We start from the raw sequence: 17,957 nt of genomic DNA, 5'->3' as shown, positions 1-17,957 counted from the left end.
TGATCAAATTCGTGAAAATGAAGTGGGAAAGAAAGATAGACAACTTTGTCTTTATTTTATCTTTAGAGTGGTTCTTGCGCCCATGCAATCATTTTACGGAGGCGCAATCAGATTAAAGGGTTCAAGGGATCCTGTATGACGATGTCTCTGAATGCAACAAAATGGCTGCTTTGTGCGCTGTTAATTGTGTTCGGTTAGAACAATCTCTTTAATGCACCTTGCTTTGCAAGCCTACTTTGAACAAAACATGTCCACAGACTTTTCGAGCCTTGGTTTTGACTGCAGGTTGTAGGATGCGTCACGTGAAGTCGCGAATTCGATGTCCTCCTCCTGTTCTCCAACAGCAGTGGTAAAATCTGGCACAACCGCGAGTATGCTGCTTCGCCCTTTACACCCTCCACTTAAGCATACGGAACACACCCATGTTTCACGAATACTGTCCAAATCAACATTGAGCTCTGGCCCAGTTAGTTCTTCCTTACTTAATTCTTTCCGTTCTTCTGTTGTCTGATCGGTAACGGAATGACGACGTCCAATGCACTATCTCAACATCGTATTGGCTCGAGCGCTCAGGTGACGATCATCAGGTCATGCAAGGAAATCCCGCGGCGTGCATAGCACCTATAATCTCTCCTGCGAGGCTGAATGTAGGGTAAAGTGAGCAGTTATGTGAACAGCCTGATAAGTTTGCTTAGCCGCTCGAGGCGTACCCTCGCATGCGTTGTTTCTGAACAGGCCAGGCCAAAATGAGCGTCAGGAGTCGTTGTGCCTTCAGCAGGCAGCGACTCCTTGGCATACAATAGTGACGAACATGAATAAATCATAGTCTGCTTCAGACATGAACCAATACAGGTTTTAGCGCCTAAGCAACCTCGTCTTCCAGACGTCGTAATCATAAGCTTCTCTAAGTTCTCTGTCACGCTTTCTTTTGAGCCTGTTTGCGGAGCTTCTCAGGACAAATTCGAATTAGAGCGGAATAGTTTAGCGATAGGAAATTAAATTCAGGGCAGCGTTGTACTTTCACTTGTAGAGAGACAAGTGATTCTCAAGAACAGCATATCGCCCCGTACCTTAGCCTCAATGCAAATGACAAGCTCAAACTCAATACCATGATCAACAGGGCCTATAAACAAGCCCTACATCTTCCCATCTCCACCTCTAACGAGAAATTGGACGCCCTCGGCATTCACAACACCATAGACGAGCTTATTGAAGCGCAGCGTATTAGCCAATACGAACGACTCGCCAATTCCACCATGGGCAGGCACATTCAAGGCACCCTAGGCATAACCTACACCACCCAATTCAGACCAAAAGTACCCATCCCTCCAAACATTCGTGCTCAGCTAGTTATCCCGCCCATACCTCGCAATATGCACCCTGAACAGAATCCGGAGCGACGTGCAGAAAGAGCTAAACAACTACAAAAGCGCTACGACCAAGCCGCTGACGCAACCTACGTGGACGCAGCGGAATACCCCAACCAAAACGCCATGGCGGTCATCGCAGTCACGGGTTCGCAGTACGGCCTCGCAGCGGCCGCATCAATATTCACCATGCAACCCAAAGTAGGAGAAGAAACGGCCATCGCTTTGGCCTACGCGGCTACCAATGCACACTGCATCATCAGCGATTCAAAAACGGCCATTCGTAACTACACGAGAGGACTGATAGTGCTCCAAGCGCAGAAGATACTCTCTGGCACTCCTCCCTCAAGGCAACGCCGCGTCCAGATCATCTGGGCCCCTGGTCACTCGGGTCTGGCTGGAAACGAAGCCGCCCACGATGCCGCCCGAGCTCTCGCACACCGGGTGCATCATCCTTCTCCTGCGTCTTCCGATCCCGACCAGCCCTCTGTTCTGCATCGCGGTCAAGCGCGGGACCGAATGGTCACATTCAGAGAAATTCTCCTGCACTACCGCAGAGAGCAGTTACGCTACCTCCCCAGCACACAAAACACTGAATAAATTTCAATCCACCATTTGGCGACTCCTTCAGACACGAACTTTTCCGAACCTCGTGCTTTGCAACCGCATTTACCCCGATGCATACTCCCCACTCTGCAAAGCGTGCGAGGCCCGCGCTGACCTCGATCATATTATCTGGCAATTCCCCAAAGCCTCACCCACCAACACCTCCCGCACTAACACACACATCATAACTACGGCCGAGCAGTGGGAGACATTGCTGCTCAGCTTGGACCCAGAGGAGCAGCTCTGGGCCGTCCGGATGGTCGAAGACGCCGCCAGAAAGCAAGGACTGGTCGCCGTCTGAGGAAGGGGGGGATTGGGTGTTAGTCTCCCGCCACCCCTAAAGCCCATCAAAGACATAATAAAGTAATCTCTCTCTCTCTCTCTCTCTCAATAACAGCATGATGGAATTATAGACTTAAGAGTGCACACCCTTTGTGGATAGTTAGTGGTCCCGCACTGCAAGCGAAGCTGCGCGTGTGATTTGCACAGCGAACGTCCAAGTAGCACAAGTGCTAGCTCCACCACGACGACAATCTCTGTAACAACGAAAGCTATAGCATGCAGCCGCTCCGTTTATTGCAGTGCCTGTTCGCACGAGGACACGGTTGGTCCCGGGGATCCTACGTGTGCCAGTGTCGCCGGGGCTTCTACGCGGCCACTGGGGACCCCTTCTTCAACGGTTCTCTCGTCGAAAGCGCCTGGAGGGAAAAAGTACTCTTCGGAAGGTGCGTTATATACTCACGGTTTCTTTCAGTTGAAGTATTTCTTGGTTGCTTGGCTGGTTTATCTTTTGCGTTTCCATTCTTGTTCCGCGAAAACTTCATCTTGTTTCTCTCCCTTCCCAATCAGGCCCACGTACGACATGCTTTACGTCTGCAAACCTTGTCGCCCTGGCTGCAACGAATGCGTTGACGACTCACCTTGCTTGTCACATTACAATTGGGCTTTCAGGTAAGTCGAAGGCGGTTTACTTATCACCGTCAGAGAATAAGCGATCCTAATTTACGTAGAACCGTTCCTGCCGCAAATAAACGAGTAATATTTTATTAAAACATCGCAAACCAAACTAAATGTCAGTCGACAAGGCGTCCCGGTAGCATTAACGATTTAAGTGTGTGAGAGTGGGATAGAAGAGTCGGGATCCTTTGTGAATATATATATATATATATATATATATATATATATATATATATATATATATATATATATATATATATATATATATATATATATATGAACGAGAAGAAAGGGAACCGAGAGGTCCGATTTTAATTAATCATATCATAAGAAGTCAACAGACAAAGACACTGAGGACAACATAGGGGAAATTGTAATTACTAATTGAATTAAAGAAATGATAAATTAATGGAAAATGAAAGTGGATGAAAAAGAAAAAAAAACTGGCTGCAGGTGGGATACGAACCCCCGTCTTCGCATTATGCGTGCGATGCTCTTACAGTTGAGCCAGTTTTAGTATAACGTCTGGAAATTTTGCCATCCACGGGAAGAGCATTCGGCGAAATGAAAGGATGTAGGCTTCACTGCGATTAATCAACCTCTTATTTACCTTGCCAGGTAGCGAGTGCAGTGGTCCGTTGATATTTCCTAGCCCAACCTGATGCGCGCCAACCGTGTTTCGCTCAACGTCGCTTTTGCCGAACGGCAACACAAATAGTTCCTTGGCTTGAGTAAAGCACTTCCGGAAAATGTACGGAGAGCATCTAATTATTACTAGCAGGAGCGCGCAGAAATCGCCTCGTTTTTAACGACGCGCTCGCGATGGAGGCGCGTATACGCAAGCAACAGAAACAGTGATTGCGCCGGAGGGGCCCAGGGTGGCCTTCAAAAATGCGTGCCAGTTCTTGTCTATGCAGTACCCTTCTACGAACAAAGAACAACAAAATGAAAACACGCTTCGTCACGTGACAACAGGAATGAAAGCATGGCGCGCGGAAGGGAGAAAGGCTGGAGGCGGGCCGCTGTTAGGCAAGCTTCTAAAAATAGCGCTACACTCATAATCTGGTTACACATAAGTTCCGCCTAGTAACAGGAACTTTTTTTCCAAAATAGTTTTTTTTTACTTTTACATGCTTTCCAGAGAAAATTCCCGAATATGCACCCATGTACCCAGAGAGATATCCGACCGATAAGTGCAGAGCCTGCCGGAGGGAGACGGCAGATTACACGCACATCTTGTGGGACTGCGTTAAAAATGCAGAGGAATCAAAATCAAGAACGATCCCACCGCGGCTCGAGGCAGCCGCGAAGGGCTACGACCAAGACGAACAGCTTTGGGCCGTCCAGCAGGTCCTCGGGGCGCTCGAAAGGCAGGGAACCAGCGAGCCGGCAACGGCGAGCGGAGACCCGCGCCGAGTAACGGCGACTTCGTAGATGACGTAGGCCCTCATCGGGGCGCGCGAGCGCCCAACTGCAGGCACAAATAAAGTTGGCTCCAATCCAATCCAATCCCGAATATGCGGTACAGTGATTCAGGTAAATGAATACCGTTATACTGTATACGTATAGAGGGACGTTCCAGTTATTCTTTATTTGGATCGTTGTATCACATACGCCAACTGTACTGTACCTGGATTGGTGTTCCACAGGAGATCCGCCTGGTCGCAGCATTTAACTTATATAACAGGGGCCTGTGTCCAAGAAAAAGAAAGCCAGTGCAAAAATATACACGTGTTTGCACTCTGGCGTTTTGGCAGACAGCAGAATGAAAACAACAATGTTTTTCAATAGTTTATTGTGCAAAGCACTGCGGAGAACACGTTTGGGTGAAAAAATTTGTAAGCAAAGAATGGATGTAGCGTTATCAATTTTGAATACATCTACAGATCTTCAAGGTTCCACTAATCTCGCTCTAATAAAACATAAAGAATAATCAAGTGATGAGCGGCAACATTTACAAAAGTGGGATAGCTTAGCTCCGGGCTTTGAAGTGACGGTGTTAAGCAACCGGAGCTCTAGCGGCTGGAACGGCAACCTGTGTGCAAAAGAAAAGAAAAAAAAATAGAATTAATTAAATGTTTCCCTGCCAAGTAGTCTACAATGGCATGACATCATTAAAATAAAGCGACAAGGCAAGCCTGCGAGGCACAACCGTGTTAATCCTAAACTCTTTGATTGTGGCCATTGTCCACCATTTACACCTCCAGTTTGGTACATGTAGAACAAGAATCACGCGTGAAGTATTTTTCTTGTTATTCAACACATGGTATAATATAACAGTTACAGACAGGTTTGAGACAGCAGTATGGCGTAATTAATATAATTACAATGAGGGCCGTCTTGCCAGGCTTCTTATGTTAATAAAGCTCCGATTTCTGAAAATTATTTGTTTATTTGTTGTCACAGACGTAAACTAAACATACAGCGATATATTTAAATATTATTAATGCATATAAGTTGTATAGCATATATGTATACTTATTCTTAATTTCACAAAAGTGAAGAGCAAATGAGTGTGCTTGTGGAGAAGGGATTTCGAGAAAAAATTTCGTTCGGCCTCGTATAAAATTCGCGTAAGGAGAAAATGAGTGAAGTAAAGGTGGGTGATCGATGCACTCATACGAGTGTTCTTGGTCAATTCACAGCAGAAGTGTGGAGATTACTGTGAGAGGCATTTCTCGTGCAGTGACATAAGCAGTCCAACAAGGATAATGACGACGATGACGACTTTGTGTAAGACCGTACTAGTGAACACATTCATTCTTCCTTGAAAATGTATGTGACTGCTCATTATATTGAACAATATTTAACGCCGAAAACAAACATGAAATGTAATGACGCCGATTTACAGAGCCTTAACTTTGGCTAGTCCTTTAGTTCTTATATCAACGGAATAGTGCCATTTCCGCCGTGAAACTGACTGGAATGACACTGAGTATTTAAAAAAAATTGGAAGTGGTAAGCAGCAGCGCAGTGTATTTTCATGTTAGCCAACTTTGAGCACAGTTGTGCAGAGATGAATAATGTTAGATTAAAACTGGGTCAGTTCACTTATCTTGTATGTTAGGATCAAGTACAGGGCAACGTTACAACAAATTAGGAAATATATGTACCCTCACTAAGCTCTCATAATATATTACTGTAGTAGATACATCACACTAAGTATCTTACCTGTTTTAATTGACTTGGTCACGCTGGGCACGCACCGCGGCTGACTCCGAAACTTTTTTAGAACAGCTGGGAGTGTGCTCAAAGCCGGCGCTTTTACATTGTTTTTTTAATTCTGGGGCTTTACGTGCCAAAATCACGATCTGATTATGAGGAACGCCGTAGTGAGGGACTCTGGAATAATTTGGACCACCCGGGGTTCTTTAGTGAGCACCTAAATCTAAGTACACGCGTCTTTTCTCATTTCGCCCCCATCGATATGCGGCCGCTGTGACTGAGATTCGATCCCGCGACCTCGTGCTTCGCAGCTCAACACCATAGCCACTAAGCAACCACGGCGGGTTTCGCATTTTTGCTACCAATCGCATGTCATCACCTGGTTCATTGCGAACCATTGAGACACACTATTCATATTAAAAGGCAGGCAGCTAGGCTACGACTGACACAGCCCATAAATGAAGAAATAAAAGAGTTTGGTCTGCGGAAGACTCCGTGACGTTAGCCGACTTTTCAAATGTCATGATTAGGTGAAAAATTTGTACGACACCATTTGTCACTCCGTGGTACATTAAACTTGTCGGTCTTGTTCGTAAATATCTGTGGAATAAGAATTCTCGCAGCCAAAGCTTTGCAGCAATACTGGGAAATGCAGCGTTTCCTTATACGCTGCCTGACCAGGCGAAGTAACCAGCCATTACTTGGTTGTCCATAAAACCAGCCATTACAAGGTTATCCATAAAAGCAGTAAACTTCTTCGCGAATTACGTCACGTCATATAGTCAACCGCAACCGGTCAAGAGATACCCCCTTGCCGCACAAAAAATTTGGAGGTCGCTTAAGCTTCGCCTTTAAGAGTGGAACGCGATAGCATTCCAAGACCCCTGACTGCTTTTCATGCTTCCCGGCAACTGCGCTTATGCAACCGTAACCTTTAGCGGGGAACGCTGGCGGCGAACGCTATGCACGAAGCCAAGGTTTCTTGCCTTCGTGGCCTCTTCGTGGCCTCCTGCGTGGGTCGATCTCCTGTTATTATTTCAGTCTGCGAAGAAAGAAAGAAAGAGAAAGAGAGAGATATATGCAAATGATAGAAAGGCGGGGAGGTTAACCAGAGTTAAAATCTCCGGTTTGCTACCCTGCACTAAGGGGAAGGTAAAGGGGAAGCAAAGACGGAAAGAAAAACGTGACAAAAATGAAAGCACGAAAAAAAATTAAAAGAGGCGGAATGGGATCATTATAGTCTTTCGTATAGGCCCCTGCCACGTAAAAAGATCAACAAAGCCTTGACCGACTTTCGGTGCGACGACAGTTCATGTCGGCATTCCAAGACTGACTCTTCTGAAAGTGGCCTGTCGTCAAGGCGTGCCAACGCGGTCGCCAGTGACCGCGGGTGCGCGCTGTCAGAGGACAGTCTCAGAAGAGATAACATAAAAGATATGCCCTGTCAGTGTTTTCTTTCTTTTTATTACTGGGCTGCCTTTCTCAAAATTCCTAGGAACAACTTTGCAAAGAATTAAAGACAAGGTATGAGCAGATTTGGTGGTAGAAGAGTGGTTGGGTATGCTTCGCTCGGAATTTGGTTCGATATTCCTTTTGCCGAAGTGACGTTCGATGCTGGACGCCGAAGCTGGATTTTGTGAAACACGGGGGACCTTAACGCTATCGCGTTAAAACAAATTATAAAGGGCGAAATCAGAAAAAAAAAGAGAAAGACAAAGCACGGGCGGATCCACTTGGAACGAATTCTCAGTATGACACCAGTTTCGAGGTATGAATTCCCTAACTTTGCGGAGAAATGTATTGGCGTTCCAGTTACTTTTGTGCTTCAATGAGTAAAACGATGTTTTGTTAAGAAAGTAAGTGGAACGACAGTGCATTTTCACCACGAGTTTGACGGCGCATATCTCCTACATGGTTCTAGCAACACAATTCTTTTCAAGTGGATATGCGTTGCAGCCTCATCCGCCAGAATTGTAAATTGCAATATGTAAAATAAGGTTATTAGTTAAAAACTTGATGATTTTTTGTTAATTGGTTGATTATGCATGTCCATTTTTTTGTGCAAGTAATGTTCGCCTCTTCGAGTAGACCGGCTCATGCACTAGAATTGTGCTATCTCCGGCAGGCAATTTTTTTTTAATTGAAGGTGTTCGCTGAAACATCCTGTATATACAGTTGCTTAAAGATCCTTAGAACGGGACGCCAACCTTGTAAAGCACCAAGTATATCGAGAAGATAGAAGCTATAGTGCCTACTTATGCACCTGCAGAAGGACAAAGCCATGCTTGTTGTCAGGAAATGTTTGTTTTCGTTACTACAAATTAAAAAAGCCTAATTTTTTATTTTCAATTATTATCACTGGTTAGTACGAGGCCCTTGTGTGCCTGAACAGTATGACCTTGCCTGACGACTTGTTTCTTTCTCTGGCAGGATTTCGCTTTTGACCATATCTGTGATCTGCATCGTGCTGACGATGGTCCTGGCTGGCTACGTGTATCGCTACCGAAAGCTGAAGGTGATCAAGGTGGCCAGCCCCGTCTTCCTCTGCATCACTCTCATTGGCTGCGCCATTATGTACTGTGAGGTGGGTGAACTTACGGTCGTATTGCAGCTGTGTGTCTAACGGTTCAGCGCTCAGAACCAGTGGACGATTCAGTGCACACTCAAGTAAACTGCTACATTTAGTCGGGGCGCGTGCTGTACACGGGCCTTCAACTCCTGATGGAAGATACCCTAATCGCAACAGAACGTTGTAGCAGGGGTCATAATATTCCTAACGGCAGATCTTTACATACGAAGCTCGGCTGTCAATTGCTAGGGAAGCGTCATCTTTGCGGACACGGTAGTGTTTTGGCAAGTGTCCAGGGAACGGTTGTCGCGCAAAAATGGGAGCAGGACGCATAGGGCTCTTATTAAAAATAGTTTGGAGCCTTTCTGAGAGAATAACTGCTGAAAGCACTCTCGAAGAAATCACGTCTTGTCGAGGTTGTCAGGTCTATAACGTCTTACTCTGCGTATAATAACGCTGGAACGCCATCTGCGAACGTGCATGGTTTTGCAAATTTCCCTGCGTGTAGGTTCAGATTTTGTCCTGAGCTAAGGGGCCAGTGATACACATCTTAGGAGCTGTCGTGGTTTCGCTGACAGATGTATTGCAATAGCTCTAGTAGAAATGAGCCCGTACAATTCCCTACGCCTAGCCTTGAATCATAGTAAAATGCTGCCCTATATTGCACCCAGAGAAAACCGTGCCAGAAGCTTGTCGTCGCTATCCGACGCCATGTCATGTGTTGTCGCACACATTGTAAGCAAGCTTTAATTTGCTCGGTTTAAGTGTGTGTCGTCTAGCACTTGCGTGGGAAGACCTCCCGTGAGTATAGCCGAAACGTTTGTACATTTGCATCGCGATAATCAGTTTCCATTGGTTGATCATGATTGGTTGTCGCGATATTTCGTATGATCACGGGGACAAACAATTACTTGAATATAGTCACCAGGTTTGTTACATAAAAGTATAGCGATTCGTTTACGTTGCAAATATATCCGAACGCTCTCCAGTACCCTTTTCAAATGACGATAAAGCTGCAGCGGCCGTTACCTTCTGTATATTGGCGATATTTTTCACGGATTTCGAAGTTCTGAAGAGTCCTGCCGCCATGAACGCCCTTTTTTTTGTGACAATAATATGCGGCAGTATGATGCACCGGAAGGTGAAAAAGCGGCTGTCGGGCTGTCATCTGTTATGGATCCGTCAGTAAACGCAAAATGGAGATGCTCCTGTTGTCGGCAAGTTTGGGAAATATTTCGGGAAGTTCAGCCCGATGTACTGCTGATTTGTCATTAATATTCTGTATATTCCACGTGACAGGAAGCGTAATCGGCTGTCGCGATGGTTGGGCTAGCCCTCTTCGCAGGTAGCAGTAAAGACGAAAAATTCAGTTGCGTCAAACTTGCACTTCGTCACAGGTCCGTCATGGATTTCAAACATGTTTAGCGTGCTCATGTCATGGCCTTGTGAAATATTACCAAGATTATAGAATGCTGCGGGCTGCCACATAATCTGCTGTCGTAACGATGAAACAGACCGTGCATAGTAGGACTAAAGTAAATGAAGGTGCGCTGTCCAATGTCCACTAAAAGCAACAATAGCCAGGCTTACCACTGTATGGGACATTTCACATATCTTGTGACAACTCATTGTACACCAAAGCTCCAGCTGCACCATCTCAGCCATGCGGCCAGCGCTATACGCGGACCCATTATACGCTATTATGTTTGGCTGAACGAGCATTGAATGTTGAAACCGTCTACGCTACAATGTACACTAAATTAAGTTCTTTGGTGTGCCTGCAAGTAAAACTATACCTTTTTATAACATTTTAAACATTTATGCTTACTGGGTTTAGGCCACATTTTGTAATTGAGAAACTGAAGCTGAGGAGTGAAGAAGTCATGTTTGCATAGCAGAGATTCTAAGACAAACAGCACTTTCGAGATATCCTTCCCCAAGATATGCTAAAAAATGTCTCGGCCTTCCAGTTAAGATCGTCCCGAATTGTTAGAGGCACGCTTTTGGAAAATTTAACTGTTAGGCGAAAGTATTTCGTAATACATTAAAGGCCGCATATGTCGAAACTATAGGGCTAGCGTTAGGATTTCTGCTAAGCAGACATTACTTCACTACTCTTTGGCTTCGATATCACGATCACATCATGTCTAAAGTTAATAATTATCATATGTTACGTAATTGTCGAAATTATTGTTATTTTATTTTGCTGCTAATTTCCGCCTAGCCAGGTAGCCTATGGGGTGTATGCACTTAAGTTCGGCAGCGACGCGGCGCTGTCGTGCCTCGACGCCGGGCGCCATATTTCTGGTTGCTCCGCAGCAGACGACAAGGTGTTCTGCCCGGTGTCGCTGTGCAGAGGTAGAGGTATCATGTTTTACCGCGTGTGGTTCCTCTTCTGCAAGAAACCTGGTGTGAAATGTTTCGCTGAATGTTCTTTGTATATAGTGAGCTTGGTGGTGTAGGTGTGAGCTTCGCCTAAACATGTCAGTCGATCTGCCAGTATGCACTTGCGTCACAGGAAGCATTAGCAGTGCATGGTGTGGTTCACGCGCTTGTTCTAACAGGTCAAGAAATAAGCACAACGATGTCGGCATCCCAGGGCAGGTTTCTAAAACTTACCTACGTAGCCGAACGCGAGAACAAGCATCTGCGATTACTGGCTGTGCGCGTACTCTGTATCGATCTCTTTCGTACTTAAGCAACAGGCCGGATGTTTGCATCGACTTTTCCCTAGATGCACGAAGGTAGCCTTTACAGCGGAAGATGAACAGCTTATCTCTACGGCATTCCACAGGCCGGTATAAAAGCACAATCGTATGTGAGAGATATTGCCGGTGATCGCGACGATGCACAGCCATGAAACTGCAACGATCAAGCTGAACATCTCGCTTATTGCCATGTGTTCGCTGGATTCTACACGAATAAAGAAATTCTCTGGTAAAATGGTGTGCTAGCTAATATGACCGTATAACATGTTCGCATTCTGAAACGATGATGACTTTGTCATCATGAAGAAATTTCACTTTCTGGGCTTAGGGGTGTGATCAAATTCGCTTGAATTGTTGGGATTGCAATGTTTTGAACAGACTGCAGCTCAGCGTCGCGCTCCGCTGACGCTTCACGCCCAGTGAACTACATTTATTTCGCGTTTCCTAAACGCCATGTTCCAGAGGGAAGCTTTGCGCAGTAAACTTGATTACAAAACGACCACAACAACATGCGAACGCACCGCGTCCGTTTATTCGGCGCGGTGGCGAAGCGAGGACTACTTCCCGCTGACACCGTAAGCGTTGCGGACTCGCGACGGAGTACTTGCTAGAGTGCATGTGTTTGAGTTGGGCTGACTAAACGAGGAGCTAAAACTTATTTTTCTTTCCTCCACTGTAAATGCTACCCTCACGCCTTTAGGGTGAAGATGATTCAGGCATGCATACGGGCTTTTGCTGAAGCCCGACGGAGTTCACTGTAAGCGCACAGTACCTGCACAGCCGGAATCGCAGTTGCTTATTCTTCGTTCATTCGACTACGTAGGCACGTGAAAGAAATCTGCCCTCGAATGCTGACATCTTTATGCTTGTTTCTTGACCTGTTGGATCAAGCGTGTGAACCACACCATGCACTAGTAATGTGTCCCGACACGCAAGCGCATACTCGGAGATTGATTAAGATGCTTAGGCAAACCCGCCGTGGTTATTGTGTTGGGATGCTAAGCACGAGGTCGCGAGATCGAATCCCAGCCACGGCAGCCGCATTTCGATGGGGGCAAAATGCGAAAACACGCGTGTAATTGATTTAAGTGTACGTTAAAGAATCCCTGGTTGTCCAAATTATGGTTGTATTTAGGCGAAGATCACGCCTACACCACCAAGCTCACTATATAGCACGTTCGCACAGCACATTAAGAGAAACATTTAACACCATGCAGTTTTCTTGCAGAAGCGGAACCACGCACAAGAAACCACTGCACAGTAACACCGGGCGGAATGCCCGCCACGGTTAAAACTGACCCTGGTGATCCTGAAACACCTTTTGACACGCAGATTCATTATACCGGAGAGCAATGGGCATTTCTTCACGTTACGCTGTCAAAACTTTCGCTGCACACAGAGACAAATACATATTTTTAAAAGGCAACTCCAATAATATTATTGAACTTCGTCTCTTTGCCACGGAGCATACAAGGGATGCGAAAGGCTGAGAACTATACAGACATGCTGTAAATAACTGCAGTGCTTCGGTGGCTGAGGAGACTGAGTGTCCCCACCAGCTTTTGTTACAACACCTGTAATGAGCTGAGAAATGGGCCTCCGAGTGCAACGTATGCAGCGCATCAGGCACACTAGACTGCGACTCTAGCGGATCCAGATCCGCTACCGAAGTTAGGTGAACATGTTGCACTGGTGCACGCGGGCAGTTGTTCTGTTCAAGATGGTGCAACGGCGCCATGTTAGACGGAATAGCTGCCAGAGTTCTGGAGTTGACGCGATCACGTACAATGCATCGGCTTCTTTGTCAGGTTATGATCATCAGTAACAAAGAAAGCAAAAATGAAAACAACAAGAACATCAATAAAAAAGTAAGACAATTCGACAAAACTCCGAAAAGGATCTCGCTCACATACAAAAAGCCATTCACTTGCCTGGCTGCAAATCAGTGTCCGTATGCACAAATCTGATCACAGTGCTTGAACCGATTCTAAGGATGGGTGCCAGCCAATCGGGTTACCGAACATATCATTAGATAAGGAAAAGAGCCATAGACACGTTTTCTTAAAAACGAAAAAGCGTTGTGAATTCAGCCCTGGTTAATTTTGCTCTTGAAGACAAGTCGATTCCGGGCGCAGCGAGTAATCGTTAGGATATGACTGACCTGTTGGGAAGTGCCTAAGGCGGAAGCGGTCGGGCAGAGCGCTGGCTTTAACGAGCATTCTACAAAGCTGTCCAGAAGCAGTGCACGTACGCGGTTGGCATCTGAATCGGTGTATTCTGCCATATGTGTTGTAAAACAGCGATTGCATCTGCGTAATCACTGCGGTCGAGGGCGTTTAGCTTTTTCCGGGAACGAGAGCTTCTCTTCTTTATTAGTTTATTTGTTGCGTCATTCCAGCACCCACCGGTTATCGTACTGCACCGGTGCAAGGAAACAACCTTGCACTGCAACCGACGCCGGCGGCAGCGATCAGCCGTGGATATTGACGGGAGGCAGAAAACTAGGGCACCATGAAGGCCGTGCTGATTAAAGCAACTGAAAAAAGCTAACGCTCGTGGCAGGCTGTATACAGCAACGCTGAGAGCGGTTCACTTGTTTTTGTTTAGATATTCGTATTTTTCATTATAACTTTTTTTTTTGCTTTTGATAGAACATCGTGTGACCTTTCCTCAGGGAGTGGCGAGGCACAACAAAGAGATGGCTTTCTTACGCTCCAGTATCCTTTGCTTCCTGCAGTTATTTACCATCGCTGCCATAAGATTCGAAGCCAGCCTACTGCTGGAAAGATCTGTGGCGCCGGTCCTGCAGCACGCATGGCATTCCAAAACTGCTGAGAGTCAGGAGCACTGTCTCGGAAACTCGGAAGCTTTTGTGAAACGCAGGTTTTACTGGGACCCCAGTACGCGGTCGCCGTGGCCTCGCATGTTTCCACAACTGCGCATCTCTGAAACGATTGCTGAGTGGAACAATGGTTGAGGTAACAGTTGAGAGAAAACCCATTTGCTATGCTAACCCCGACAACCGCTTATATTCCACATGAAGACCAGCGCGTTTGGTTTTTTGAACTGACCTCTCTGATAATGACCTCTTTTCTTCAAGAAAATATAGGTAACATATAAAAAGAGATTACTTGATCTCTGATTAGCCCTTCCATTTAATGTTCGTTTGCCCTTAATATGCATTAGTTATTTGAAGAAGCTGTAGAACCTTACGTGCTGGTTGACTTTGCGGCTTATACAGTGTAGTTATGTTACAGTTTGGGCGAGGCGTTGCGCTTGCAATAAGGTCGATTATTGCGAGTGTAACCACCATTGTCTGCCTTGATTTTTCCCGTGTTTGCTACTGAATCGTATTTCTGCTTAAGTTTGTCGATACGCACTTTTTTACCGCGGACATAAAGGAGAAAGCTCGGAAACCGACGACAGGCTTTACGCTGGTCGGCATCTGGTGTGACCTTAGCTATTTATTTATTTCTCTTTAGGTGTGCGTCAGTCTGCTTGCTTCATTATTAAATACACGTTGATTGGTTTGCCCGTCATGCTTATTTCGGTCGAGGATCTGTACTGCAACATTTCGTTTCACTCAAGGGTTCGACGAAAATTCGTCTGGTGAGGTAACATGACGATGAAGAAATTGCAGTCACTGACAAAGTCAATGCGAAAAAGAAATAGATATGTTTTGGAGTTCGTAGAGGCTGCTTGGTCATATTGACCAAGGAACCTATATGGGCTTCGAAACATGTGTTTTTTTTAGCCTTGACTTGGTTAGTGACAGCAACTTCCTCTTCAACGGTTAGTTTCAAAATTGGCGTGGCACTCTGTTGTCTGTCGGCAAATAAATTTACACGCTGCTTTCTGGGAGGCAAATAAGCTGGTACACCTGGGAGCAGAACCCTACTGACCAGGGCTGGTTCCACCAAATAAATAAATAAACATTTCTAGGCCCGCATTCACAGAAAAACTTTCTTACGCTAGAACTGCATGCTCTTAAGAGCAGGTATCAAATAATCGTTATCTGGGACACATTATTAACGAAAGCGGCTGGCCAATGGCAAAGATCAGTTACGAACAAAAAGCTTTGTGAATACGGTCTCTGATTTCATTCGTGGCCGAGTTATGCAGCTGTGGTGGCCTGCAGTAGAGGAGTACAGCCTGAACCACTTACAAACGCTGCAGTGCGCCTACCACTTTCAGGCTGCAGACCTGTTAGAGGCCACGAGAAAACTTCCTTTGTTGGAAGCTCTCGAGCGCTATTGTAGATTCTTCTCCACGTGTGTCAGTCCAAAAATGCTCGACTGACTCTTACAGCGTTGACACTGCGCCGAGGCAGCACTGCCTCATGCAGTGAGTTGCTTTGTGCATATAGTGCTGCCAGGCGCACAAGCCCTCTGTGCAATTTCTAGTGAATGTTTATGAATGCATGTTTAGTGAAAGTTTATGATCACGAAATCTGTCCGCCGGGGTACAGAGTGGTAAGGAACGACCGTAGCAGCCGACGTGGGGGCGTGGAGATTTTCATTGATAGCAGACTGCGGTATACAGTATTTGAGTATCCTCTAGATATAGAAACAGCGTGGTGTAAAATTTTTTTTTTTGGGGGGGGGGTAAACGAAGTTGTTATCGGTGCAGTGTATCGCCCACCTGGGACAAGCGCAGCAGCTATCGAGAGACTGAATGATTTCATGCATTGCCTGCATGTAGAACACAAGAACGTTATTGTAGCAGGTGATTTCAATGTTCCTGGAGTATTGTGGCACAGCATGTTGCCGGGAAATAGGGAATGCGAGTCTGCCATCGCACTAATTGAAATGTGTTTTTCGCACAGCCTTCACCAAGTTGTCAATGAATACACTCGTGTCCAGCAAGCCAGCAAATCTGTCCTTGACCTTGTATTCCTGAGTGAAAACTTGTTCCTCCGGCCACACAAAGTTGAGATTTTGCCTGGAATTTCTTATCATTCCATTGTTGGCATAACACTGACGTTGCAGCAAAATGAAAATTTATCCAGGCGTGTTTCGACTTACAGGGACTACAATATGGCCGATGATATGGCCATACTTGACGAATTGGACATTTCTTTTGAACGGTTTAAGGCGCTTTGTCTTCAACAAAATAAGGATATAAACAAAGTTTGGCTAGTGTTTAAAGCCCTTGTACACAAATGCATAACCCAGTTTGTGCCCTTGAGGGTAAAAAAAAGAAACGTGTGCATAACTCCTGGATATCACTCGAAATTATCTATTTGAAAAGGAAGATACAACGATCAAAATCAAGGTACAAACGTGTGCGTGATTTATATCTGTTAGAACAGATTATTGCGCTCAAAAAAGAGTTGAAGGATAAAATAAGAGAGTCCAAAAAGAAGTATTTTGGTGTTACAATGCCAAAGTTCCTTAAAGACTCACCCCAGAAGTTCTGGAGGCACTTTTCAAAAGATAAAGAGGCAACCACTGAGTTGAGTACGTCTCAAGGCTTTATTACTAATGAAGGGGATATTGCAAATGAGCTTAACAGTTTCTTCTCCAACGTATTTACTACAGACAATGGCGAAGTAGATGACTTTTGCATTTCTCGTTGCTTCCTTCCTCTAGGCGAACTCCAGCTTTCTGAGCGAGGTATATTTAACCTATTGCTCAATCTAAAACAATGTAAATCGTCTGGACCTGATGAAATTCCTAACGCATTTTTAATGAGGTATGCAGAGTGGATGGCCAAAGACCTCTTAGTTATCTTTCAAAAATCACTATCGTCGGGGGCTCTACCTGACGACTGGAAATTAAGTAAAATAATCCCAATACCAAAAGGAGGAGATACTAAATGTGTTTCCGACTACAGGCCTATTGCACTAACGTCAACACCATGTAAGGTTCTTGAACACGTTGTCTCCAAACACATCAGAGAATTTCTGACGAGAAAAAATTTCTTCAGTGAATCCCAGCATGGTTTTCGTAGCGGCCTCTCGACAGTGACACAACTTGTGGAAACAGTACATTTCATCTCTGAAGTACTAGATCGAAGAGGCCAAGTAGATATAATTTACCTAGATTTTAAAAAAGCATTCGATACGGTTAGTCACACGAAACTATTATTGAAGTTAAGAGTCGTCTTAGGTAACTGCAAAGTTGTCCAATGGATCGAAGCTTTTCTAATAAATCGCCGACAGCTCGTTAGTGTTAAAAAAAAGCCAGTCTACAATACGTGAGGCTGACCCCGGAATGCCGCAGGGCTCTGTGCTGGGACCCCTGCTCTTCCTAATATATATCAATGACCTGATAGCAGACCCATCAATTCAAGCCAAATTATTTGCAGATGATCTGCGTTATTTTCACTGAAGTGACCTCCGCAGCTGACCAACTTAAACTTAATTCTTTCTTAGATCAAATACATGAATGGTGTAGGAAATGGCAAATGTCCCTCAACTTGGAAAAAAGTGTATGCATGACAATATCGCACAAACACGCGCCTTTACAGTTCAACGTACAACTCCCTGTCGGGTACCCCACTAACTTGAATGACCGAATATGAGTACTTGGGCGTAACTTCGACAGCAAATATGAGTTGTACGACCCACAGTGACAATATAGT

At 45.3% G+C, this 17,957-nt stretch overlaps 1 protein-coding gene across 1 annotated transcript in view; it reads left to right on the top strand.

Annotated features, from left to right (window-relative positions):
* The window catches only part of LOC142558347 (putative G-protein coupled receptor CG31760), a 230,400-nt gene that overhangs the window by 159,004 nt on the left and 53,439 nt on the right, over positions 1 to 17,957 (top strand). Inside the window, exons 7-9 of the mRNA XM_075670494.1 lie at positions 2,556 to 2,698; positions 2,823 to 2,924; positions 8,526 to 8,679. Of these exons, the coding sequence (XP_075526609.1) occupies positions 2,556 to 2,698; positions 2,823 to 2,924; positions 8,526 to 8,679 (399 nt within the window). The remainder of the gene's footprint in view (positions 1 to 2,555; positions 2,699 to 2,822; positions 2,925 to 8,525; positions 8,680 to 17,957) is intronic.

Source organism: Dermacentor variabilis, chromosome 1 (assembly GCF_050947875.1).
Source record: "Dermacentor variabilis isolate Ectoservices chromosome 1, ASM5094787v1, whole genome shotgun sequence".
In the NCBI taxonomy this organism is placed as follows: Eukaryota; Metazoa; Arthropoda; class Arachnida; order Ixodida; family Ixodidae; genus Dermacentor; species Dermacentor variabilis.
This window is presented reverse-complemented; position numbering and strand designations above follow the sequence as displayed.